The sequence below is a fragment of the Bombina bombina genome, chromosome 5 (genome assembly GCF_027579735.1).
Source record: "Bombina bombina isolate aBomBom1 chromosome 5, aBomBom1.pri, whole genome shotgun sequence".
Taxonomy (NCBI): Eukaryota; Metazoa; Chordata; class Amphibia; order Anura; family Bombinatoridae; genus Bombina; species Bombina bombina.
In genome coordinates, this window is record NC_069503.1 from 436,280,827 (window position 1) to 436,308,677 (window position 27,851).

The 27,851-nt window shown below is 41.1% G+C and overlaps 1 protein-coding gene across 4 annotated transcripts in view; it reads right to left on the bottom strand.

Moving 5' to 3' along the window:
* DNAJC13 (DnaJ heat shock protein family (Hsp40) member C13) overlaps nt 1-27,851 on the bottom strand; it is a 709,325-nt gene that overhangs the window by 132,956 nt on the left and 548,518 nt on the right. For all 4 annotated transcript variants that reach the window (XR_008402530.1, XM_053714290.1, XM_053714292.1 and 1 more), the window contains 3 exons: nt 22,403-22,481; nt 19,663-19,798; nt 19,394-19,575 (listed from right to left, as the gene is read on the bottom strand). Coding sequence is in view for 3 of the 4 variants with exons in the window: in XM_053714290.1 (XP_053570265.1) it covers nt 19,394-19,575; nt 19,663-19,798; nt 22,403-22,481 (397 nt within the window). In the remaining variant the exon portion in view is untranslated. The remainder of the gene's footprint in view (nt 1-19,393; nt 19,576-19,662; nt 19,799-22,402; nt 22,482-27,851) is intronic.

The following is a 27,851-nucleotide window of genomic DNA, read 5'->3' on the forward strand; positions in this document are numbered from 1 at the left end:
GGGATGAAAAGACTGTCTGCCACTCCTGGTGGCAGTCAATCATGAGCTTCCACCCACTACAGAATGCGAGTCACCTCCTTCATGGCCAAGAAACTCCGAGTTCCTCCCTGGTGGATGATGTAAGCCACTGAGGTGATGTTGTCCGACCGGAATCTGATAAATCGGACTAAAGAAAATTGAAGATTGCTCTCAACTCCAAGATGTTTATGGGGAGAGAAGACTTCCAGAGACCAAACATCCTGAGCTTTCAGATAACCCCAAACAGCTCCCCAGCTCGACAGGCTGGCGTCCGTAGTCACAATTACCCTGGAAGGTCTCAGGAAGCAAGTGCCTTGAGACAGAAGTTCCTGTGAAATCAACCACGAGAGAGAGTCTCTTGTCAGGAAGTCCAGATTTATCCTCTGTGATAAGTCTGAAACGTCTCTGTTCTATTGACTGAGCATGCAAAGTTGCAGAGGTCGCAGATGGAAAAAGAATGATGTCCATTGAAGCCACCATCAGGCCAATCACCTCCATGCATTGAGTAAATGTTGGATTAAAGGCAGACTGGAGAGAAAGGCAAGAAGCTTGGATTTTCTGACATCCGGCAGGAACATCTTCATACACAGGGAATCTATCATTGTCCCTAAGAAACTCACTCTTGTAGCTGGAACTAGGTAACTCATTTCTAGATTCACTTCACACCCGTGGGAACGTAGAAAAGACAACAACATCTCTGTATAAGTTTTTGTTAGTTGAAAAGATGATGCCAGAACCAAGATGTCATCTACTTAAGGCGCCACAGCAATTCCCTAAGATTTGATCACAGACAGAAGAGCCCCCAGAACCTTTCTGAATATTCTGGGAGCCGTGGCAAGACAAAATGGAAGTGCAACAAAAAACAAAATTTTTGCTTACCTGATAAATTTATTTCTCTTGTGGTGTATCCAGTCCACTTATTCATCCATTACTTGTGGGATATTCTCCTTCCCAACAGGAAGCTGCAAGAGGATCACCCACAGCAGAGCTGTCTATATAGCTCCTCCCCTAACTGCCACCTCCAGTCATTCGACCGAAGACAAGCAAGAGAAAGGAGAAACTATAGGGTGCAGTGGTGACTGTAGTTTAAAAATAAAAAACACTTGCCTTAAAATGACAGGGCGGGCCGTGGACTGGATACACCACAAGAGAAATAAATTTATCAGGTAAGCATAAATTTTGTTTTCTCTTGTAAGGTGTATCCAGTCCACGGATTCATCCATTACTTGTGGGATACAAATACCAAAGCTATAGGACACGGATGAAGGGAGGGACAAGGCAGGCGCTTAAACGGAAGGCACCACTGCCTGTAAGAACTTTCTCCCAAAAATAGCCTCCGAAGAAGCAAAAGTATCAAATTTGTAGAATTTAGAAAAAGTATGAAGCGAAGACCAAGTCGCCGCCTTACAAATCTGTTCAACAGAAGCCTCATTTTTAAAAGCCCATGTGGAAGCCACCGCTCTAGTGGAATGAGCTGTAATTCTTTCAGGAGGCTGCTGGCCAGCAGTCTCATAGGCTAAGCGGATAATACTTCTTAACCAAAAAGAAAGAGAAGTTGCTGAAGCCTTTTGGCCTCTCCTCTGTCCAGAGTAGACAACAAACAATGAAGATGTTTGACGAAAATCCTTAGTAGCTTGTAAATAAAACTTTAAAGCACGAACCACGTCAAGATTGTGTAACAGACGTTCCTTTTTTGAAGAAGGATTAGGACACAGTGACGGAACAACAATCTCCTGATTGATATTCTTATTAGATACCACCTTAGGAAGAAACCCAGGTTTGGTACGCAAAACTACCTTATCTTCATGGAAGATCAGATAAGGGGAATCACACTGTAAGGCAGATAACTCTGAAACTCTTCGAGCCGAAGAGATAGCTACCAAAAACAGAACTTTCCAAGATAAAAGCTCGATATCTATGGAATGCAGAGGTTCAAACGGAACCCCTTGAAGAACTTTAAGAACTAAATTTAAACTCCATGACGGAGCAACAGGTTTAAACACAGGCTTGATTCTAACTAAAGCCTGACAAAACACCTGAACGTCTGGAATATCCGCCAGACGCTTGTGCAAAAGAATAGACAGAGCAGAAATCTGTCCCTTTAAGGAACTAGCTGACAATCCCTTCTCCAATCCATCTTGGAGAAAAGATAATATCCTAGGAATCCTGACTTTACTCCATGAGTAACCCTTGGATTCACACCAATGAAGATATTTACACCATATCTTATGATAGATTTTCCTGGTGACAGGCTTTCGAGCCTGAATTAAGGTATCAATGACCGACTCGGAGAAACCACGTTTTGATAAAATCAAGCATTCAATCTCCAAACAGTCAGACGCAGAGAAATTAGATTTGGATGGTTGAAAGGACCCTGAAGTAGAAGGTCCTGCCTCAGCGGCAGAGTTCATGGTGGAAGGGATGACATGTCCACCAGATCTGCATACCAAGTCCTGCGTGGCCACACAGGTGCTATCAAAATCACCGAAGCTCTCTCCTGCTTGATCTTGGCAATCAGACGAGGGAGCAGAGGAAACGGTGGAAACACATAAGCCAGGTTGAAGGACCAAGGCGCTGCTAGAGCATCTATCAGCGCTGCCTTGGGATCCCTGGACCTGGATCCGTAACAAGGAAGCTTGGCATTCTGACGAGATGCCATGAGATCCAGTTCTGGTTTGCCCCAAAGTTGAATCAACTGTGCAAACACCTCCGGATGGAGTTCCCACTCCCCCGGATGAAAAGTCTGCCGACTTAGAAAATCCACCTCCCAGTTCTCTACTCCTGGGATATGGATAGCTGATAGATGGCAAGAGTGAACCTCTGCCCATAGAATTATTCTTGAAACCTCCAACATTGCTAGGGAACTCCTTGTTCCCCCTTGATGGTTGATGTAGGCTACAGTCTGAAAAATCTGAAATCTGATGAACCTGACCGCAGCAAGCTGAGGCCAAGCCTGAAGAGCATTGAATATCGCTCTTAGTTCCAGAATGTTTATCGGAAGGAGTGCCTCCTCCTGAGTCCACGAGCCCTGAGCCTTCAGGGAGTTCCAGACTGAACCCCAGCCCAAAAGGCTGGCATCTGTCGTTACTATTGTCCAATCTGGCCTGCGGAAGGTCATACCCTTGGACAGATGGACCCGAGATAGCCACCAGAGAAGAGAATCCCTGGTCTCTTGATCCAGATTTAGTAGAGGGGACAAATCTGTGTAATCTCCATTCCACTGACTGAGCATGCAGAGTTGCAGTGGTCTGAGATGTAGGCGGGCAAACGGCACTATGTCCATTGCCGCTACCATTAAGCCAATTACTTCCATACACTGAGCCACTGAAGGGTGAGAAGTAGAATAAAGAACACGGCAGGAATTTAGAAGTTTTGACAACCTGTCCTCTGTCAGGTAAATCTTCATTTCTACAGAATCTATCAGAGTTCCTAGGAAGGAAACTCTTGTGAGAGGGGAGCGAGAACTCTTTTCTTCGTTCACTTTCCACCCATGAGACCTCAGGAATGCCAGAACAATGTCCGTATGGGACCTGGCGATTTGAAAATGCGACGCCTGTATCAGAATGTCGTCTAGGTAAGGGGCTACTGCTATACCCCGCGGCCTTAGGACCACTAGGAGTGACCCTAGAACCTTCGTAAAGATTCTTGGTGCCGTAGCTAACCCAAAGGGAAGAGCCACAAACTGGTAATGCCTGTCTGGGAAGGCGAACCTGAGAAACCGATGATGATCTCTGTGTATCGGAATGTGAAGATAAGCATCCTTTAAGTCCACGGTAGTCATATATTGACCCTCCTGGATCATAGGTAGGATGGTTCGAATAGTCTCCATCTTGAAAGATGGGACCCTGAGAAATTTGTTTAGAATCTTGAGTTCTAAGATTGGTCTGAAGGTTCCCTCTTTCTTGGGAACTACAAACAGATTTGAATAGAAGCCTTGCCCCTGTTCCTCCTTTGGAACTGGGTGGATCACTCCCATAACTAGGAGGTCTTGAACACAATGTAAGAATGCCTCTCTCTTTATCTGGTTTGCAGATAATTGTGAGAGATGAAATCTCCCTTTTGGGGAAGAAGCTTTGAAGTTCAGAAGATATCCCTGGGACACAATTTCCAACGCCCAGGGATCCTGGACGTCTCTTGCCCAAGCCTGGGCGAAGAGAGAAAGTCTGCCCCCTACTAGATCCGTTTCCGGATCGGGGGCTGATCTTTCATGCTGTCTTAGAGGCAGCAGCAGGTTTTTTGGCTTGCTTTCCTTTGTTCCAAGCCTGGTTAGGTCTCCAGACCGGCTTGGACTGGGCAAAATTTCCCTCTTGTTTTGTATTAGAGGAAGTTGAAGCTGCGCCACTCTTGAAGTTTCGAAAGGAACGAAAATTAGTCTGTTTGGTCCTTAATTTGTTGGACCTATCCTGAGGAAGGGCGTGACCTTTTCCTCCAGTAATATCAGAAATGATCTCTTTCAGTCCAGGCCCGAATAGGGTCTTCCCCCTTGAAGGGAATGTTGAGAAGCTTAGACTTTGAAGTAACGTCAGCTGACCAGGGTTTAAGCCATAGCGCCCTACGCGCCTGAATAGCAAAACCTGAGTTTTCAGCCGTTAGCTTGGTTAAATGAACAACGGCGTCAGAAACAAATGAATTGGCTAGCTTAAGAGCTTTAAGTTTGTCAAGGATATCATCCAATGGGGTTTCTACCTGTAGAGCCTCTTCTAGAGACTCAAACCAGAAGGCCGCAGCAGCAGTGACAGGGGCAATGCATGCAAGGGGCTGGAGAATAAAACCTTGTTGAATAAAAATTTTCTTAAGGTAACCCTCTAATTTTTTGTCCATTGGATCTAGAATAGCACAACTGTCCTCGACAGGGATAGTTGTACTCTTCGCTAGAGTAGAGACTGCTCCCTCCACCTTAGGGACCGTTTGCCACAAGTCCTGTGTAGCGGCATCTATAGGAAACATATTTTTAAACACAGGAGGGGGAGAGAATGGTACACCTGGTCTATCCCATTCCTTAGTAATAATCTCTCAAAACCTCTTAGGTATTGGAAAAACATCAGTGTAAACAGGCACTGCATAGTATTTATCCAATTTACACAATTTCTCTGTGACTACAATGGCGTCACAGTCATCCAGAGTTGCTAAAACCTCCCTGAGCAACACGCGGAGGTGTTCCAGCTTAAATTTAAATGTAGACTTATCAGAATCAGGTTGAAGTGTCAAAAAAGAGTCAGAAAAATCACCCACAGATAGAAGCTCTCCTGCTTCGGCTTCTGCACATTGTGAGGGTATATCAGATATAGCTACTAAAGCGTAAGAGAGCTCTGTATTTGTTCTAGCCCCAGAGCTGTCTTGCTTTCCTTGTAACCCTGGCAGTTTGGACAATACCTCTGTAAGGGTATGATTCATAACTGCCGCCATGTCTTGTAAAGTATATGCAATGGGCGCGCTAGATGTACTTGGCGTCCCTTGAGCGGGAGTTATAGGCTCTGACACCTGGGGAGAGTTAGTCGGCATCACTTCCCCCTTGTCAATATCCTCTGGTGATAAATCTTTTAAAGCCAGAATATGGTCTTTATAACTTATAGTAAGATCAGTGCATTTGGTACACATTCTAAGAGGGGGTTCCACAATGGCTTCTAAACATAATGAACAAGGAGTTTCTTCTATGTCAGACATGTTTAACAGACTAGTAATGAGACCAGCAAGCTTGGAAAACACTTTAATTAATGTGAAAAAGCAGAATATAAAAAACGGTACTGTGCCTTTAAGGGAAAAAAACAAACACAAAAACTGCAAAACAGTGAAAAAAAGCAGATAACTCTACGAAATTTTTACAGTGTGTATAATAGACTAAAATAGCATTGCACCCACTTGCAAATTGATGATTAACCCCTCAGGCTCAAAAACGAAGAAGAAAAACGGTAAAAACCGTTATAACAGTCACAAGCAAACTGCCACAGCTCTACTGTGGCTCCTACCTTCCCATAAAACGACTTTTGTAGGCACAAAAACCCTTTACAGAGGTCCAATATGTCAGGGGACTTCTTCAGGGAAGCTGGATGTCTCAGAATGTAAAAACTACTGCGCAATTAGAGCGTGAAAATAGGCCCCTCACACCATGCACTCAAAGTGAAAGGGCCATAAATAACTACTCCTAGGAGAAATCTAGTCAGCCATGTGGAAAACTAGGCCCCAAATAAAGATTTATCACCCTTAGTAAAAAACGTTCTTTATATATCATGCAAACGTTTCCCATACTAAGCCATAAGAGCAAGTAACATGAATATTACCCTTAACTGCAAGCATGATGCCAGTCGTTTGTTAAATCACTGCAATCAGGCTTACCTTAAATATATCAGGCACTGTCAGCATTTTCTAGACCTTATCATCTCTCTAGAAAAAAATAAACTGAACATACCTCAGAGCAGTTAATTCTGCAGGCCGTTCCCCCAGCTGAAGTTTTCCCATACTCTTCAGTTATGTGTGAGAACAGCAGTGGACCTTAGTTACAACCTGCTAAGATCATCAAAAACCTCAGGCAAAACTATTCTTCTAATTTCTGATTGAGGTAAAAACAGTACAACGCCGGTACCGTTTAAAAATAACAAACTTTTGATTAAAGATAAACTACACTAATTCACCACATCTCTCTTGATACTTCCTTTCTTGTCGAGAGCTGCAAGAGAATGACTGGAGGTGGCAGTTAGGGGAGGAGCTATATAGACAGCTCTGCTGTGGGTGATCCTCTTGCAGCTTCCTGTTGGGAAGGAGAATATCCCACAAGTAATGGATGAATCCGTGGACTGGATACACCTTACAAGAGAAATAGAAATGCTAGTCCATAAAAAGCAAACTCTATAAACTAGTGATGATCCCAGAGATGGGAACATGTAGATACGAGTCCTTCAGGTCTACGGTCATCATGAATTGATCTTCCTGAACCAATTGAAGACTGGAATGAATAGTTTCCATTTTGAAGGACGGAACCAGTTTGATGAGACACATTAGGTCCAAAATGGGACAATTTTTTTTTCTGAACCCCCAAAAATTTGAATAGAATCCTAGACCCTGTGTCTCTACGGGGACTGCAACTATTATTCCCAGATAAGATAGGTCCTTTACGCAGTTTAAGAAGGCCTCTCACTTCTACTGATTTGCAGAAAACCTTGAAAGGATAGATCTGTCCCTTGGGAGGGCAAGACTAGAATCCTATGCTGGAACCCTAAGATACTATATCCACGGCCCAAGGATCTAGAACATCACGTATCCAAGCCTACCTAAAAAAAGGAAAGTCTGTCCCCCACTTGATCCAAGGCTGGATCGGGGGCAGACCCCTAATGCTGATTCAGAATCAGCTGAAGAATGTACATTTTCCTTAATTAAGCCTCCAAGCTTCTTATCCATGGGATCATAGAAAGAAGAACTATCCTCAATCGCAATAGTAGTTCAAATGGCTAGATTATACATAGCATATACTAACACACCAAATGAACAGTGGCACTACTCGGGCTTTTCCTCAGGTAGTATAGTTGTGTATATTATATTAGTCTCTTATAAATCTCTAGAGGAAATGGTGCTTGTGCATAAATCTAAATCCAAACACAAAGGAAAAATGATATAAAGAATACCAAGATTCCCAAAGTATGCACTTGCAGCACTCTGGGCCCTGAACTAAAGGACGGAATATCCCAACAGGATTTTAAAATATAACCTTTATTATAGAAATTTAAAAAACCAAGTGGTTGGTTTGTAACACACACAATTAAAATACACTCCAGTACCGAGATTAGTGTAGTAGGTAATGTGTAAGATCACTAAATATTACAATTAGGCCTGTATAATATCACAGTTATAAGTGATCTCAAATGTAACCCAAAATGATCGCTAGTTTAAATTCACTCAAAGGCTTGCAGCAAACAAGCTAGAACAAAAATTATTATAATCAGGATAAATTATGATCTGAGAATCAGAAAGAGTGTTATAAGCTTATACAGTTAGATACAAAGCTCAAAGATTATGAATAGTACGTATATGTCTATTGGAATTAATACTAAATGATATTAGTATCTCCAATGTAACTTTAGTTAATATGCATATTAATAGTGAGCTGAGGATTATATCAAGTAGGCTTATATTTCTGCCTGAATCTAAGCATCTATTAATTCAAAAAGGTTTTCAGTGTGCCGGTCTTATAGCAGTGATCAAATGCTACAGAACAGTAGTAATAACACAGTCACTTTTTGAGAAAACTTCTCTTTTATAAGTAAGAATACAAAATATGTGTAAACTTGTAGCAGTAGAGTCACTTTATTAAGTGGTAGAATATATTCTGTGTTAAAGCAAATAAATAGGAACCCCAATTTTCTGCTACAATAAAAATAGCTCAAAGATAAGCAGTTTTCACTGCAGTGTAAGTCACTGTAGTTATAAATTTAGATAGAATCAAAATATTAATTCACCATCCAATCCATGTTTAGATCCACTTGTACAAAGACGTTTAAATCAACCTTGACTAAATATAGGGTAATTAGACTGGTTTATCTATATGTTTGATGCCTCGAATGTGACAGAGTTTACTATAACCAAACTTAAATCTATATTCGGTTCGTATGGCCTTCCAGCGTTGTGGAATTACGCTGAGTTTGGCGCAACCCAGGCTATATTTGATAGATATCTTACAGCTTATTAGCACAGCTTCTATACATGTGATGTAAAGGTTATAGAGGTAATGGATTTTGGAACCTGTACTAGTTAGAAAATAAGAGTAACACTATAGACTAAGTCTGGCACAACCCAGGCAGGTAGTAGAATTATTGATGTATAGTGAAGTGAAACTACTTATGTTACTTTTCGTGAAAGGTTAAATGCTCATATGGTCGATACCTGATAGATTCTATCACTGTTCATGTTTAGCAGTTTGCTAAATCCAACACCACCCAGGTGGTGTGTAAAAATAAGAATCACTCAGTTAACAGCGCTATATGCAGTCAGATTTTAATATATATATTTTGGATATTAATATTGTATATTCCGGAAGTAGTCCAGTCATGTAATAATTTATACAAAAATATATAAAAAAATATATTTCTTATATTGTAATAGCACTAGATCTGGCACAACCCAGACTAAAGATTGATTTAGTATTGCTCTATTAGTCAGCACTGTTTATATTGTGGATACAGTTTAAACTATTTCTGGCACAACCCAGATTAAATTAGTAACAAATAGTTCTCACAGCATCAATATGGCAAATGCTGTAAGTATCAACAGTCATACAGTATTCCTTACATTCATCTGACATCCATTTATCTATGTATATAGAGGCTATGTTGAATGATAGGCTAAGTCTGGCACAACCCAGGCTGTATATTTTATAGTATTACCAGTTAAATGCTGAAGTAAATGATTCTAAGTGAATCAATATAGCCGGTGCTGCGCTTCTCCGGTTGTTCAACATTCATACATGATTCATAACATTCACCAAACATTGCTATTGAATTGATTATTTTGACCGTTAAATTAATTAGGCACAAGCTATTAGTAGATATTAAAGTTAGATGCTAGAATGGCACCTCGGTATAACAATACAGGTCATTATTTGTTGTGAACAGTGTTCACTCATCTATATAGACCCTGATAGTCTGTGATCATGCTGAGTATTGCAAGTGAACTTAGCGGCACATAGATACAAGGTACTGGGCACTTAAAATGAACACAAAAGATAGAGTGTGAACTCGTTCAGCACTCTCCCCTGACGCGTTTCGCCCGATAGGGCTTTATCAAAGGCAGCGAGCCGCCGAATTTGTGGGGATTTAAACCCTGAAGAGCCGGAAGTCCCGCCCCCGCTCCATTTTCATTGGAATAAGGATTGTGTGTATCCATATTGATAGACAGTTGTCTTGACCAATTAATTCGTTAGATTATCGTTCTTAGAGTGTTTACTAGGTACTAGCCCTGAAAATCCAATGTTATTCCTGTGACATCCACAAATATAATTACATTCTTGGAAATTTCGTCATTCATCTTAAATAAACTCATATCTTTGTACTTATTGAATAAAGGATTAAAAAACCCTTAGTGTGACATTCTTGTTATTCGCATCTACCAGGATTTCTTATACAAGTCAAAGACAGCTTTATTGATTATTACAGTATAGATCGTTACTAAAAAGATTTTATTGTTAACCACAATGATCAGTTGTTTACGTAAAACAAAGTCTATACCTATAAAATACAAATATATGACTAGCTGTGTTTTTATTGTTGCAAGTATATGTATCCTTGGGAATGAAATGCCTTACATTTAATTTTATTACAATCATATCTTATCTGATTAATGGTTATAATTTATTATAGAGCATACTTTTTGTCTTTTTTGAAGTGTGTGATTATGTAAGTTATAGAATGGTGCTATTATAAAGTTAGATTTATTAACGTTATCAAGAAAGGTACGTGCCTAGTGAATATGCATCAAATCAATTAATAAGGAATGTGTAGAATCTTCTTTAATCTCACAGTTTTGTTGTGTGAATGACGAATCTACATACTGTGTGAAAGATAGAAAAGGAAAGGGGTATAGGAATAGATAATTTTTTACTCATCTCAGGTGAAGATGTGTGTGCTATCTCATGAGTGTACATATATGGATTAGTGCTGAAAATAAGATCACTCTTCTGGAGCAGATCAGTGAAACAATCATTTTATTAAAATGTCTGTAAGTGTAAAAAATAATAAATAAAATAAATACAAATATTTTTTATTTTTTCATGTGCTGTGAAGTCATTATGACTCAAAAATAAGGACAGAAAATGTGAAGGTGAGGACAAACTATCTGAATAGACACAAATTTTGGCCATTCAGGTGTACTGTGAATTTGATTATGAATCCCAGTTATCTACTGGTCATTCCTCAGGAAGGATAATAAACTCCATTGAACATTCCTTGCAAATTTCTTTCATTACTGCAGTTTCTGTTATGAGATTTTATCTTTGGGTACAAATATTGTTATATTTTATCTACTGTCGCTGATATGGATGTTATCATTGTATATAACCATAGTTTTCATGGAACTGTTGATAATATATAAATTTTTCTATAATCATCAGTATCTCCATTGGTTCCTGTTTTACACTAAGATTGTATTTCACAAACTAAGGTTACTTTCAAACTAAGATGAATCTTAATAGAATATATTAATGGATGATTCTAACATGTTTTCACCCTTATGTGAAATGTCAGTATGTTCATATCTGACTTCTGAGTTGGTTGTATTTACCATATTTCGTTACTATTAGTAAATACATGGTAATATGGTATTTTAATTGTGTGTGTTACAAACCAACCACTTGGTTTTTTAAATTTCTATAATAAAGGTTATATTTTAAAATCCTGTTGGGATATTCCGTCCTTTAGTTCAGGGCCCAGAGTGCTGCAAGTGCATACTTTGGGAATCTTGGTATTCTTTATATCATTTTTCCTTTGTGTTTGGGTTATACATAGCATATGTCTATATTAAAATCATAGAAATAAATATTGCATAAAATAAGTCCCCATACATTAAAAGGACTAATATATTAAAAATCCCCTCTATATGAGTTAGATTAATACATGGAGTCCCTGTACCAGACAGAGTAAACCTCTTTACGTAAATAAAATAAACTATGAAATTTAAGGACACAGACGTCTAGGCATCTTTCAAGCTACCAACAGCGGAGATTAAATGCAGAGGAATACACATACATTAATTTAAACTAGTCCTAAAGCCCGTGTACACGGGCCAATTTTTTAAGTATCGCAGTTCCAAACCTTGCTCCCTCTCTCTCCCCACTCTCTTTCGCGCTCTCTCTCTCCCCTCTGTTTTGCGCTCTCTCTCCACCTTCTCTTTTAAGCTCTCTCTCTCCCCCCTCTTTTGCTCTCTCTCCCCTCTTTTGCTCTCTCTCTTCCCCTCTGTTTAGAGCTCTCTCTCTCCCCCCACCCTCTCTTTTGAGCTCTCTCTCCCCCCTCTTTTGCTCTCTCTCTCTCCCCCTCTCATTTGCTCTCTCTCCCCCCTCTTTTGCTCGCTCTCTCTTCCCCCCTCTTTTGCTCGCTCTCTCTCTCTTCCCCCCTCTTTTGCTCTCTCTCTCTCTCTTCCCCCCTCTTTTGCTCGCTCTCTCTCTCTTCCCCCCTCTTTTGCTCGCTCTCCCTCTCTTCCCCCCCTCTTTTGCTCGCTTTCTCTCTGTCCCTCCTCTCTTTTGGTCTCTCCCACCTCTTATGGTCTCTCCCGTTGACCACGCCCTTCACCCGCTCTCCTGCGAGGCCACGCCCCTTGTCACACCCGTTGGTCATGTCCCATTGCCACACCCCCATCACATCACGCCCGGCCACACCCCCATCATGGCACGCCCGGCCACGCCCCCACCAGGCAGCTTCAGCAGTGCGCACTCCTCTGCTGTTCAAGGCCAGGTATGTTTGTCCTCTGCAGTCTCTACTGCGCATGACTGCATCTGACAAACTTACCTGGCCTTTTATTATATAGGGTGTGATTGATCATATACATAAAATTGATACTAGATGGCAGCAACTACCATGAAAATTCATGATAAATACCTTACAAATAAAAATGCATTTTATTTCTTAGAATATTCTAAAATACAAATGCAGGGAGTTAAAAATGAGGACAAACTGGTCCCTTTTTTTTTTACATCAGGAAATCTTTTATTAACAATCATCTTAAATGACCGCTAATCCGCTAAAATTACCTAAATTAAAGCGGCTTAATTAATCCTGAACTATTGCAAGTGCGATCATCAAAGCACTATAACTTAACAGAGGGTTATTACCTCAATGTGACACAATGAGGGTATTAAAAAAAAAGGCTCAACTCTAAGAGACCTGGCAGGCAAGACAGAGAAAAACGTTGCAGGGGAAATAGATATATGGTACGGAAGCGTTCAGCAAATTCGCAACACACTGCCTTCTCGTTCACAAGTGGTATAAGTGGTAGAAAGCAGGGCATAAGGCAACAATAAGGACGTGCATTACGATCGCCGCAAAAGGAATACCCTTTGAGGAAGATCGAGACCGCCCGCCATTATTGGCATAGAAAGTAGGCCACACCCCTAATGGCCCCACGCTCTACAGCGCTCTAATTAACTGCGCCATAAATCTGATCAAAAGTGAAATGCCATGATTTGTAAGTCTTAATAATAAAGAATTCCCACAGACATGTACTTGTTACTGACCAGTCGGCAGCGCTTCGCAGGAGACGATGTAATAACCCTCTGCTCCTGTCTCATACCCACTTACATAGAAATATTTAAAATTATTAGGCTTGTGCTAGTATTAGGTACTGCCAGCTGTGCCTTGTAGATCAGAACAGAAACTCTAAAAAAATGTGGTAAGGGAAAGACTGATAATCCCTATCTACCAAATCTGTGTCACTATGTGTCCCACACAAAGATTACAGACACACGTTGGTTTAACTATCATCAGCAGCATCAAGCCCAGTACTAACTGCCCATCTATAAATCCCAACCATGAAGAGATTTCTAAGTTCCTCCGCTGAAGGAGGTTTAGTAACTGAAGTCTCCGACTCAGAAAGTTCACCCTCTGAAGCTACAAAGGTTAACTCATCCTCGGATAGCTGGGATATAGTAGCTAAATCTGACAAATATTTAGATGACTCTAGGTCTGGAGAACTATGTTTAACCTTTTTCTTGCGTTTGTTAGAGCGAGGTAAGGCACTCAGGGCTGCAGACACCACCGATTGTAACTGTGCGGTAAAGTCTGCTGGAAGAAAGCCCCCTTCAGATGGAGGATTAGTTGAGCCGCGGGGAACTGCATGTGGAGCGGGTAATGTAGAAAGGCTAGTAATTTCTCGGGACCCAGATTCCGGAGAAGTAGATGGCTCAGAAGGGCTAATAGTGCTATGAGAATTAGCAGGTTTGTCTCCCTTCTTAGACTTTAGAACAGTGTTTAGGCAAAAGGAACAAAATTGAGCAGGCGGGCAAACCACAACCTCCTCACAATATAAACAGGATTTATTAATCAGTATAGAAGGAGCGAAACCTACTAATGTAGTATCAGAGCCTTCCATAGCTTTGTATATACCCACAGAAGGACAATAAAAAAGAAACACTTTTATTTAAAAAAAGGGCACTTTAATACTCCCAATGGCTGGGGCACTCACCACCTCCTAGACCCAGACAGCTAACAGTGAAAACGCTCTCCTCAGGAGTGATGTCTGCAGCAGGATCGTAGGAAATGAAAGACCGCACCCAGTCACGTGGTACGCAGGACAGGACTTCCCCTGCTATGAAAAAGGACGCCAAGCTATTATGAGCTGTGCAACACTTAAAAAAACGAACGTGAAACCTGTTTGTTCCAAGCCAAAAATAACCCCAAACAGTCTATGAGGCTAAAAAAACGCTCACTATAAGAAGATATAAATACCCAAACTGTTCAAATAATCTCCCTGAAGGAGGTATTAACCCTTGGACCTATCAAGCTATAAAAGGAGCCACACTGTGACCCTATATAGCGTATTAAATTGTATATATAAAAAAAACAGAATTTATGCTTACCTGATAAATTACTTTCTCTTGTGGTGTATCCAGTCCACGGATTCATCCTTTACTTGTGGGATATTCTCCTTCCTAACAGGAAGTGGCAAAGAGAGCACACAGCAGAGCTGTCCATATAGCTCCCCCTCTAGCTCCACCCCCCAGTCATTCGACCGGAGGTTAGGAAGAAAAAGGAGAAACCATAGGGTGCAGTGGTAACTGTAGTTTAAACAAAAAAATCTACCTGACTTAATAGCCAGGGCGGGCCGTGGACTGGATACACCACAAGAGAAAGTAATTTATCAGGTAAGCATAAATTCTGTTTTCTCTTGTAAGGTGTATCCAGTCCACGAATTCATCCTTTACTTGTGGGATACCAATACCAAAGCTTTAGGACACGGATGAAGGGAGGGAACAAGACAGGTACCTTAAACGGAAGGCACCACTGCTTGTAAAACCTTTCTCCCAAAAATAGCCTCCGAAGAAGCAAAAGTATCGAATTTGTAAAATTTGGAAGACCAAGTCGCTGCCTTACAAATCTGTTCAACAGAAGCCTCATTTTTAAAAGCCCATGTGGAAGACACTGCTCTGGTAGAATGAGCAGTAATTGTTTCAGGAGGCTGCTGGCCAGCAGTCTCATAGGCCAGACGGATGATGCTTTTCAGCCAAAAGGAAAGAGAGGTAGCAGTCGCCTTCTGACCTCTCCTCTTACCAGAATAGATGACAAACAATGAAGTTGTTTGTCTGAAATCCTTAGTTGCTTGTAAATAGAACTTTAAAGCACGAACCACATCAAGATTGTGTAACAGACGTTCCTTCTTCGAAGAAGGATTAGGACACAGAGAAGGAACAACAATTTCCTGATTAATATTCTTATTAGACACAACCTTAGGAAGAAAACCGGGTTTGGTAGGCAAAACTACCTTATCTGCGTGGAACACCAAATAAGGTGAGTCATACTGCAAAGCAGATAACTCTGAAACTCTTCGAGCAGAAGAGATAGATACCAAAAACAAAACTTTCCAAGATAAAAGTTTAATATCTATGGAATGTAAAGGTTCAAACGGAACCCCTTGCAGAACTGAAAGAACTAAATTCAGACTTGGATGTTTGAAAGGACCTTGAAGAAGAAGGTTCTGCCTCATTGGCAGAGTCCATGGTGGAACGGATGACATGTCAACTAGGTCTGCATACCAAGTCCTGCGTGGCCACGCAGGCACTATTAGAATCACCGACGCCCTCTCCTGCTTGATTCTGGCAATCAGACGAGGAAGGAGAGGAAACGGTGGAAACACATAGGCCAGATTGAAGGACCAAGGCGCTGCTAGTTCATCTATCAACACCGCCTGGGGATCCCGGGGCCTGGACCCGTAAAGAGGAAGTTTGGCATTCTGACGGGACGCCATCAGATCCAATTCTGGAGTGCCCCATAGCTGAGTCAGCTGGGCAAATACCTCCGGGTGGAGTTACCACTCCCCCGGATGAAAAGTCTGACGACTTAGAAAATCCGCTTCCAAGTTGTCTACTCCTGGGATGTGAATTGCTGAGAGGTGGCAAGAGTGATCCTCCGCCCACCTGATTATTTTGGTTACTTCCATCATTGCTAGGGGACTCCTTGTTCCCCCTTGATGGTTGACGTAAGCTACAGTCGTGATGTTGTCCGACTGAAATCTGATGAATTTGGCCGCAGCTAGCTGAGGCCATACCTGAAGAGCGTTGAATATCGCCCTCAGTTCCAAAATGTTTATCGGGAGAAGAGCTTCTTCCCGAGACCATAAGCCCTGAGCTTTCAGGGAGTCTCAGACAGCACCCCAGCCCAACAGACTGGTGTCGGTCGTTACGATGATCCACTCTGGTCTGAGGAAACACATTCCCTGAGACAGGTGATCCTGAGACAACCAGCAGAGAAGAGAAACTCTGATCCCCTGGTCCAACTGTATTTGAGGAGACAAATCTGCATAATCCCCATTCCACTGTTTGAGCATGCATAGTTGCAGTGGTCTGAGGTGTATCCGTGCAAAAGGGACTATGTCCATTGCCGCTACCATTAGTCCGATTGTCTCCATGTACTGAGCTACAGACGGCCGTGGAATGGAATGAAGAGCTCGGCAAATAGTTAAGAGTTTTAACTTTCTGACCTCCGTCAGAAATATTTTCATTTCTACCGAGTGTTCCTAGGAAGGGAACTCTTGTGAGGGGGGAGAGAGAACTCTTTTTGATGCTCACTTTCCACCTGTGAGACCTCCGAAAGGCCACTACGATTTCCGTGTGAGACTTGGCACTTTGGAAAGTTGACGCCTGAATTAAGATGTCGTCTAGATAAGGCGCCACTGCTATGCCCCGCGGTCTTAGCACCGCCAGGAGGGACCCTAGCACCTTTGTGAAAATTCTGGGAGCAGTGGCCAACCCGAAAGGGAGAGCCACAAACTCAAAATGCTTGTCCAGAAAGGCAAACCTGAGAAACTGGTGATGATCGTTGTGGATAGGAATGTGTAGATACGCATCCTTTAGATCCACGGTAGTCATATATTGACCCTCCTGGATCATTGGTAAGATTGTCTGAATGGTCTCCATCTTGAATGATGGGACTCTGAGGAATTTGTTTAGAATTTTGAGATCCAGGATTTTTTGGGAACCACAAACAGGTTTGAGTAAAACCCCAGCCCTTGTTCCGCAATTGGAACTGGGTGGATCACTCCCATTGTATGTAGGTCTTCTACACAGCGTAAGAACGCCTCTTTCTTTGTTGTGTCTGTAGACAGACGAGAAATATGGAGTCCTTGAATTCTAGAAGATATCCCTGGGATACAATCTCTAAGGCCCAGGGATCGTGTACGTCTCTTGCCCAGGCCTGAGCGAAGAGAGAGAGTCTGCCCCCTACTAGATCCGGTCCCGGATCGGGGGCTACCCCTTCATGCTGTCTTGGAGGCAGCTGCAGGCTTCGTGGCCTGTTTACCCTTGTTCCAGCCCTGGTAAGGTTTCCAGGCTGCCCTGGGTTGTGAAGTGTTACCCTCTTGCTTTGCAGCAGGGGAGGATGAAGCGAGACCGCTCCTGAAATTTCGAAAGGAACGAAAATTATTTTGTTTGTTCTTTGTCTTAAAGGATTTGTCCTGAGGGAGAGCATGGCCTTTTCCCCCAGTGATTTCTGAGATAATCTCTTTCAATTCATGCCTGAAAAGGGTCTTTCCTTTGAAAGGGATGTTCAGCAGTTTGGACTTTGACGACACATCGGCCGACCAGGACTTGAGACATAGCGCCCTGCGCGCCAGAATGGCGAAACCTGAATTCTTTGCCGCTAACTTAGCTAGTTGGAAAGCGGCATCTGTGATAAAAGAATTAGCCAGCTTAAGAGCCTTAATTCCGAGAGAGACCCTATTGCTTAGAGTCGGCAAAGAGAATGACTGGGGGGTGGAGCTAGATGGGGAGCTATATGGACAGCTCTGCTGTGTGCTCTCTTTGCCACTTCCTGTTAGGAAGGAGAATATCTCACAAGTAAAGGATGAATCCGTGGACTGGATACACCTTACAAGAGAAAACTGTCTTACCCTCCAGGATCCATGCTGTGGAACAGGCACAGCCTCTCAAGTATGACAGTCTTGCAGCAGCGATTCTGACATGGACTTGAGTGTGTAGCAGCAAGCAGAGAAACTCTTCATAACTGATTGCTCAGGAGTTGTTAGCAACAGTCTGGATGGGTTGTCAGAAAAACTCTCTGCATCTCCAGACTAACTTTCATCAAAGTTCATGATTACTTAAAACTCCAGTCCTCTCTCAAAGGGAACAATACCCATTACAGGACTATCCAAATAGTGACGAAAGGCAAAGAATGACTGGGGGAAAGGGGAAGGGATATTTAAAGGGACAGTATACACTCATTTTCATATAACTGCATGTAATAGACACTACTATAAAGAATAAGATGCACAAATACTGATATAAAAATCCAGTATAAAACTGTTTAAAAACTTACTTAGAAGCTCTCAGTTTAGCTCTGTTGAAAAGGTAGCTGGAAAGCCCACTGCAATTGGGAAATAAGACCCCCCTCCCCCTTATTTTGCATATGAAAAGACCCTTTACACAGACAGGAGCAAGCTGGAGAAGGTAGCTGACGGTATTCTCATAAAACTTTGGGGCTTGGTTAGGAGTCTGAAAATCAGAGCAATGTTATTTAAAAATAAGCAAAACTATACATTTAAAAAAAAAACAACAACTTTATGGGCTATATAAATAGTTAATCTACAAAACATTTTAAAAAATGAGTGTATAATGTCCCTTTAAGCCTTTGGCTAGGGTGTCTTTGCCTCCTCCTGGTGGCCAGGTGATGTATTTCCCAACAGTAAGTAATGAAGTTGTGGACTCTCCCTGCCTTATGGAAGGAAATATAAACTTTTAGAGATATTCAACTGTTCCTCAGAAGCTGGAATGAATGCTCGCTAAATGCTGTATATTATTTTAGACAGAGCTTAAATAAAAGAACACTTTTAACAAGAATTTAGAAAACAAACAACCAAATTAATAAGTAACATTACAGGAAAAGGACAAAAAAATAAAAATAAAAAGTATATTGCAAAGTTGTTTTTCTACATATGAATAAATATTTTATATTAATATTTTCAAGTTTTTATGTCCCTTTAAGGTCCAGCTTCACACATATGTACTTCCAGCTAGCTTCAAAGTCAAATACACATTCATAAAATCACAAACAAATATAACATTTAGGCAAGAAAAAATAAATCTATTTTATTCATATTTTACATGAAAAAAACAAGTATAAAGGATATAAATAAAAACAAATTATTAAGATAATTATAAATGCAAGAAGACAAAAGGGTCATGAAATAGCCATACCTCTATGCCATTCTCTCTCCTGAGCTCTTCTGCGTTAAGTGCAGAACAATTCACAGTGTGAAACGCCAACTCTGTTGCTGCAGGTAACAGTGATAACTTTGAGAAAAGTTGTTCATCTGATGTCTCCATTGTGATGGTCTTGATGAGCATGGGGTAACCTGCATACTTGTAAGGCTGAAGATCTTGGAAATAATAGCATGTCATTTAGTTTCCTTTTTATCAGCAAGAATATATCAAATAAATAAATCAATCTGCAAATAAAAACCTACCATCTTTATGTCTGTTGAAAAGGATGCTTTGAGTTTTTAAAATCAAGATGATATTCTCAGGATCTGGTCCATCAATCATTTTGGTGGATTTTGTGCACAAGAACTCATATGCCTTATTAACAATTTCAAACATGTCCTACAAGATAGAAACAAGCAGAATTAATTGTCCACATAGTGTTTCTACAATACATAATTATTTTCTCCTTAATCAATCTTACTGCTACAGATTTTTACTTATGGATAATTCTTGTGATTATTTAAGATACATTTCAGGGATTATGAAAAATGACCCCCCCCCCCCCCCTTAATGTCATATATCAGAAGTTTACAAAAAGTAATTAAAGGGACATAAAAAACAAAACAAAAAAAAACGCTCTAATATGTAAGAGCATTAAGAACATTTTATTATTACACTATTGTTTGCATAATATTGGGGTGATAAAAAATATATAATCGAGTGCCAAAATAATATATAACAGAGCACAAAAATGATATCTATTGGGGCATAAAAATAAAATATAAAAAAGCGCTAAAATTGAAGCACAAAAGCAATGAAAATGTAGATCTATTTTCTTACATGACAGTTTGTTGAAGAGGGGCTATAACAAAGCTACTAGGAAGGCTGTAGGGCTACAACTAATGATTATTTTCATAATTGATAAAATTGGCCAACTATTTTTTCGATTAATTGGATAAAAAAAATAAAATCCACACCACATACTGTTACAAACATAAAACTTCAGACGAAAACTTGACATTAAGCAGCAGAACATATTTTTATAATTATTCAAAACAAAACCACAAACTGTTTTAAAAAAAGAGGTATAACTAGAAGAAGGTAGACTATAACTGTTTATAACATTCTGTTATTCATTCTTTCAGAAACGTATACAAAAATGTCAACATGTCCATATGCCCTTGGCTGAGGCTGGCTCTCTTTTTGCAAGTTATTTTGCCTGCAGCAGAGAAGAGGCACTCAGATGGTGTTGAGGTGCCTGAGATGCATAAGTAGGGTTTTGCCAATTTTGTCAAGGTGGGATATTTATCTTTATTAGCTCCACCAATGCAAAGGGTTTACCTACTTGACAAGGGGCCTCTCAATAAAATAAGCCTGGACTTCATTCCAACATAAAATATCTTAAATATCTATATGGAATGGTAAATAACCAGCTTTAAAGGTCAGGGAAAACATATCTAGTCCGCTGTTAAAATAACAAATATATACTTATAGAGGTTAAATCTGGTACATATCACAATTTATTAAAAATATATATAAAAAAAACAATTAAAAAAAAAAAGTCAAAAGCCCTAAGGACTATATATCAATAACAGGACAAAGCCTTACACATTAATCTAGACAGTACATATAATCAGTAATAGCAAGTGATCAGTTAATAATTGTGTAAACAGAAAATAGTGCACATCAATTCAAATAACAACTCCCATCAATCTAGGGCTAGGTGCAAATAACAAGCTCAGCACTATATAATGCAAAGCATAGTTACAAATCACCTGATTTAATATAAACAATCCAAATGATGAGTCCTATTATTTCTGGGTTGCACATAAGCCAGGGGTAGTTGTGAACATAAAAATAAATAACTTATACTGTTATGAAAAAGTGAAAAGTAAACATCTGTAGACGTCCTTTAGGCTTAGGACATAACCATTAAACACAATACCCAGTGCAGGAGTTCATCTGAGTGAAGCAGCTGGTGCCGTGTGCAAACCAACTAATCGATAATGAAATTCGTTGATAACTATTTTCATAATAGATTATTATCGATTATTTTGATTAGTTATTGCAGCTCTAGAAGGCTGTATAAATATTTCTATTGGCTTATATATGACATACGTTGAGAATAGTTGCTTATTTTCAGAGATAAATAAGGTGCACATACTAATCAGACTAGAGAAATGTATTATTAGTCCTCCTCAGCACTCCTATAGGGAAGCGCAAAGAAAAAACAACTTTTTTTATGATAAATACAGGTGCACAGGTGCGCCTCTCCAAAGGAGAGCTGCAGAGACTGATAGGAGAACAGAAAGGAGAATACCCCCAATAATTGCTAAATCGATCTCTATACGTAAATTGAAAAGTATCTAAAAATTACAAGATCTATCTGAACCAAAAAAAAAAAAATTACTTTGACTTCCATCTCCCCTTAACAGATTTTATCAAATCTCATTTTCAAATCTCTTGCACTGTTTAACATTATATATCTGAGATTCTAAATTGTAAAATAGGCTTGATTCATCAAGCTGGGAAGGACAGGGCGTACATATTCGCCCCTGTCCACCCTAGTGTGCCTCTGGTGGGCAGCAATCCGAGTGGTATTTTGCGCTCACGTGCAATCCCGCTCACTGCCAATGCACAGCCAATCACGCGCGGGCAAGAACTAAGAGGTGGAGAAGAGTCTAGGAAGCAGCGGTTTGATGACTGCTGCTCGATAAATACTGACTGCAGGTTCTCTTGTGAGAACCAGCAGTCGTAGGCAGCAAAGGACTTGATAAATCGAGCCCTAAGGGTGTTGTTTTCAGAGGATCACTTCGCTCTCAAGATGATGGAGATAATGTCTTCTTTTAACTATTTTTCTATTTTAGACCATTCTAGAAGTAAATTAATCTATCAATTCAGAAACCATTAAATTTTCCACAGTATTAAACTATTTTGAAATACAACCTGTTATAGTAATATAACTAAATTTTAAAATTCCTTTTCCCATTCCGCTATACATACCCTTCCTTCTGGGTTCTTGTCAGGATGATATTTTTGGGCAAGTCTGAAGTAAGCTTTTCTTATCTTACTCTCGTCATGCCTGAAAAATTAAGTAAAAAAAACAATTTTCAGGTAATACAATCAAACAAAATACAGAGTTTCTATCTTGCGCAAGTTCTTATTCATCAATGGTTGCATGATTCTTTGTGTAATAGTAAATAACTATTCAATATTGGTTATCCTGTTCCTTAGCAATTTCATGATTAACATGTACATCTTCATTTTTTCTATTTAACAGAAAACCTTATTTTTACTTTAATGATACATTTCTTTAAAGGGACACTGAACCCAAATTTTTTCTTTTGTAATTCAGAAAGAGCATGCAATTTTAAGCAACTTTCTAATTTACTCCTATTATCAATTTTTCTTCGTTCTCTTGCTATCATTATTTGAAAAAGAAGGCATCTAAGCTTTTTTTTTGGTTTCAGTACTCTGGACAGCACTTTTTTATTGGTGGATGAATTTATCCACCAATCAGCAAGGACAACCCAGGTTGTTCACCAAAAATTGGCCCGGCATCTAAACTTACATTCTTGCATTTCAAATAAAGATACCAAGAGAATGAAGAAAAATTGATAATAGGAGTAAATTAGAAAGTTGCTTAAAATGTCATGCTCCATCTGAATCACAAAAGAAACATTTTGGTTACAGTGTCCCTTTAAGGAGACATGAATACATAAAATGTACAGTTATAAAAAAAACATTTCCCAATTCTTTTCTATTTACTTACGCCATCCTCTCAGAACATACCGAGGTAGGAAAATCACATCCGCTGACTTTTAATATTAAGTTCAAGGGACAGACTCAAAAACAGAATTTATGTTTACCTGATAAATTTCTTTCTCCAACGGTGTGTCCGGTCCACGGCGTCATCCTTACTTGTGGGATATTCTCTTCCCCAACAGGAAATGGCAAAGAGCCCAGCAAAGCTGGTCACATGATCCCTCCTAGGCTCCGCCTACCCCAGTCATTCGACCGACGTTAAGGAGGAATATTAGCATAGGAGAAACCATATGGTACCGTGGTGACTGTAGTTAAAGAAAATAAATTATCAGACCTGATTAAAAAAACCAGGGCGGGCCGTGGACCGGACACACCGTTGGAGAAAGAAATTTATCAGGTAAACATAAATTCTGTTTTCTCCAACATAGGTGTGTCCGGTCCACGGCGTCATCCTTACTTGTGGGAACCAATACCAAAGCTTTAGGACACGGATGAAGGGAGGGAGCAAATCAGGTCACCTAAATGGAAGGCACCACGGCTTGCAAAACCTTTCTCCCAAAAATAGCCTCAGAAGAAGCAAAAGTATCAAACTTGTAAAATTTGGTAAAAGTGTGCAGTGAAGACCAAGTCGCTGCCCTACATATCTGATCAACAGAAGCCTCGTTCTTGAAGGCCCATGTAGAAGCCACAGCCCTAGTGGAATGAGCTGTGATTCTTTCGGGAGGCTGCCGTCCGGCAGTCTCGTAAGCCAATCTGATGATGCTTTTAATCCAAAAAGAGAGAGAGGTAGAAGTTGCTTTTTGACCTCTCCTTTTACCTGAATAAACAACAAACAAGGAAGATGTTTGTCTAAAATCCTTTGTAGCATCTAAATAGAATTTTAGAGCGCGAACAACATCCAAATTGTGCAACAAACGTTCCTTCTTTGAAACTGGTTTCGGACACAGAGAAGGCACGATAATCTCCTGGTTAATGTTTTTGTTAGAAACAACTTTCGGAAGAAAACCAGGTTTAGTACGTAAAACCACCTTATCTGCATGGAACACCAGATAAGGAGGGGAACACTGCAGAGCAGATAATTCTGAAACTCTTCTAGCAGAAGAAATTGCAACTAAAAACAAAACTTTCCAAGATAATAACTTAATATCAACGGAATGTAAGGGTTCAAACGGAACCCCCTGAAGAACTGAAAGAACTAAATTGAGACTCCAAGGAGGAGTCAAAGGTTTGTAAACAGGCTTAATTCTAACCAAAGCCTGAACAAAGGCTTGAACATCTGGCACAGCTGCCAGCTTTTTGTGAAGTAACACCGACAAGGCAGAAATCTGTCCCTTCAGGGAACTTGCCGATAATCCTTTTTCCAATCCTTCTTGAAGGAAGGATAGAATCCTAGGAATCTTAACCTTGTCCCAAGGGAATCCTTTAGATTCACACCAACAGATATATTTTTTCCAAATTTTGTGGTAAATCTTTCTAGTTACAGGCTTTCTGGCCTGAACAAGAGTATCGATAACAGAATCTGAGAAACCTCGCTTCGATAAAATCAAGCGTTCAATCTCCAGGCAGTCAGCTGGAGTGAAACCAGATTCGGATGTTCGAACGGACCCTGAACAAGAAGGTCTCGTCTCAAAGGTAGCTTCCAAGGTGGAGCCGATGACATATTCACCAGATCTGCATACCAAGTCCTGCGTGGCCACGCAGGAGCTATCAAGATCACCGACGCCCTCTCCTGATTGATCCTGGCTACCAGCCTGGGAATGAGAGGAAACGGCGGAAACACATAAGCTAGTTTGAAGGTCCAAGGTGCTACTAGTGCATCCACTAGAGCCGCCTTGGGATCCCTGGATCTGGACCCGTAACAGGGAACTTTGAAGTTCTGACGAGAGGCCATTAGATCCATGTCTGGAATGCCCCACAGCTGAGTGACTAGGGCAAAGATTTCCGGATGGAGTTCCCACTCCCCCGGATGCAATGTCTGACGACTCAGAAAATCCGCTTCCCAATTTTCCACTCCCGGGATGTGGATAGCAGACAGGTGGCAGGAGTGAGACTCCGCCCATAGAATAATCTTGGTCACTTCCTCCATCGCTAGGGAACTCCTTGTTCCCCCCTGATGATTGATGTACGCAACAGTCGTCATGTTGTCTGATTGAAACCGTATGAACTTGGTCCTCGCTAGCTGAGGCCAAGCCTTGAGAGCATTGAATATCGCTCTCAGTTCCAGAATATTTATCGGTAGAAGAGATTCTTCCCGAGACCAAAGACCCTGAGCTTTCAGGGATCCCCAGACCGCGCCCCAGCCCGTCAGACTGGCGTCGGTCGTGACAATGACCCACTCTGGTCTGCGGAATGTCATCCCTTGTGACAGGTTGTCCAGGGACAGCCACCAACGGAGTGAGTCTCTGGTCCTCTGATTTACTTGTATCTTTGGAGACAAGTCTGTATAGTCCCCATTCCACTGACTGAGCATGCACAGTTGTAATGGTCTTAGATGAATGCGCGCAAAAGGAACTATGTCCATTGCCGCTACCATCAACCCGATCACTTCCATGCACTGAGCTACGGAAGGAAGAGGAACGGAATGAAGTATCCGACAAGAGTCCAGAAGCTTTGTTATTCTGGCCTCTGTTAGAAAAATCCTCATTTCTGAGGAGTCTATAATTGTTCCCAAGAAGGGAACCCTTGTTGACGGGGATAGAGAACTCTTTTCCACGTTCACTTTCCAGCCGTGAGATCTGAGAAAGGCCAGGACGATGTCCGTGTGAGCCTTTGCTCGAGGGAGGGACGACGCTTGAATCAGAATGTCGTCCAGGTAGGGTACTACTGCAATGCCCCTTGGTCTTAGCACCGCTAGAAGGGACCCTAGTACCTTTGTGAAAATCCTTGGAGCAGTGGCTAATCCGAAAGGAAGCGCCACGAACTGGTAATGTTTGTCCAGGAATGCAAACCTTAGGAACCGATGATGTTCCTTGTGGATAGGAATATGTAGATACGCATCCTTTAAATCCACCGTGGTCATGAATTGACCTTCCTGGATGGAAGGAAGGATAGTTCGAATGGTTTCCATCTTGAACGATGGGACCTTGAGAAATTTGTTTAAGATCTTGAGATCTAGGATTGGTCTGAACGTTCCCTCTTTTTTGGGAACTATGAACAGATTGGAGTAGAACCCCATCCCTTGTTCTCTTAATGGAACAGGATGAATCACTCCCATTTTTAACAGGTCTTCTACACAATGTAAGAACGCCTGTCTTTTTATGTGGTCTGAAGACAACTGAGACCTGTGGAACCTCCCCCTTGGGGGAAGTCCCTTGAATTCCAGAAGATAACCCTGGGAGACTATTTCTAGCGCCCAAGGATCCAGAACATCTCTTGCCCAAGCCTGAGCGAAGAGAGAGAGTCTGCCCCCCACCAGATCCGGTCCCGGATCGGGGGCCAATATTTCATGCTGTCTTGGTAGCAGTGGCAGGTTTCTTGGCCTGCTTTCCCTTGTTCCAGCCTTGCATTGGTCTCCAAGCTGGCTTGGCCTGAGAAGTATTACCCTCTTGCTTAGAGGACGTAGCACCTTGGGCTGGTCCGTTTTTACGAAAGGGACGAAAATTAGGTCTATTTTTTGCCTTGAAAGGCCGATCCTGAGGAAGGGCGTGGCCCTTACCCCCAGTGATATCAGAGATAATCTCTTTCAAGTCAGGACCAAACAGCGTTTTCCCCTTGAAAGGAATGTTTAGTAGCTTGTTCTTGGAAGACGCATCAGCCGACCAAGATTTCAACCAAAGCGCTCTGCGCGCCACAATAGCAAACCCAGAATTCTTAGCCGCTAACTTAGCCAATTGCAAAGAGGCGTCTAGAGTGAAAGAATTAGCCAATTTGAGAGCATTGATTCTGTCCATAATCTCCTCATAAGGAGGAGAGTCACTATCGAGCACCTTAATCAGTTCATCAAACCAGAAATATGCGGCTGTAGTGACAGGGACAATGCATGAAATGGGTTGTAGAAGGTAACCCTGCTGAACAAACATCTTTTTAAGCAAACCTTCTAATTTTTTATCCATAGGATCTTTGAAAGCACAACTATCCTCTATGGGAATAGTGGTGCGTTTGTTTAAAGTAGAAACCGCTCCCTCGACCTTGGGGACTGACTGCCATAAGTCCTTTCTGGGGTCGACCATAGGAAACAATTTTTTAAATATGGGGGGAGGGACGAAAGGAATACCGGGCCTTTCCCATTCTTTATTAACAATGTCCGCCACCCGCTTGGGTATAGGAAAAGCTTCTGGGAGCCCCGGCACCTCTAGGAACTTGTCCATTTTACATAGTTTCTCTGGGATGACCAAATTTTCACAATCATCCAGAGTGGATAATACCTCCTTAAGCAAGATGCGGAGATGTTCCAATTTAAATTTAAATGTAATCACATCAGATTCAGCCTGCTGAGAAATGTTCCCTAAATCAGTAATTTCTCCCTCAGACAAAACCTCCCTGGCCCCCTCAGATTGGGTTAGGGGCCCTTCAGAGATATTAATATCAGCGTCGTCATGCTCTTCAGTAACTAAAACAGAGCAGCCACGCTTACGCTGACAAGGGTTCATTTTGGCTAAAATGTTTTTGACAGAATTATCCATTACAGCCGTTAATTGTTGCATAGTAAGGAGTATTGGCGCGCTAGATGTACTAGGGGCCTCCTGAG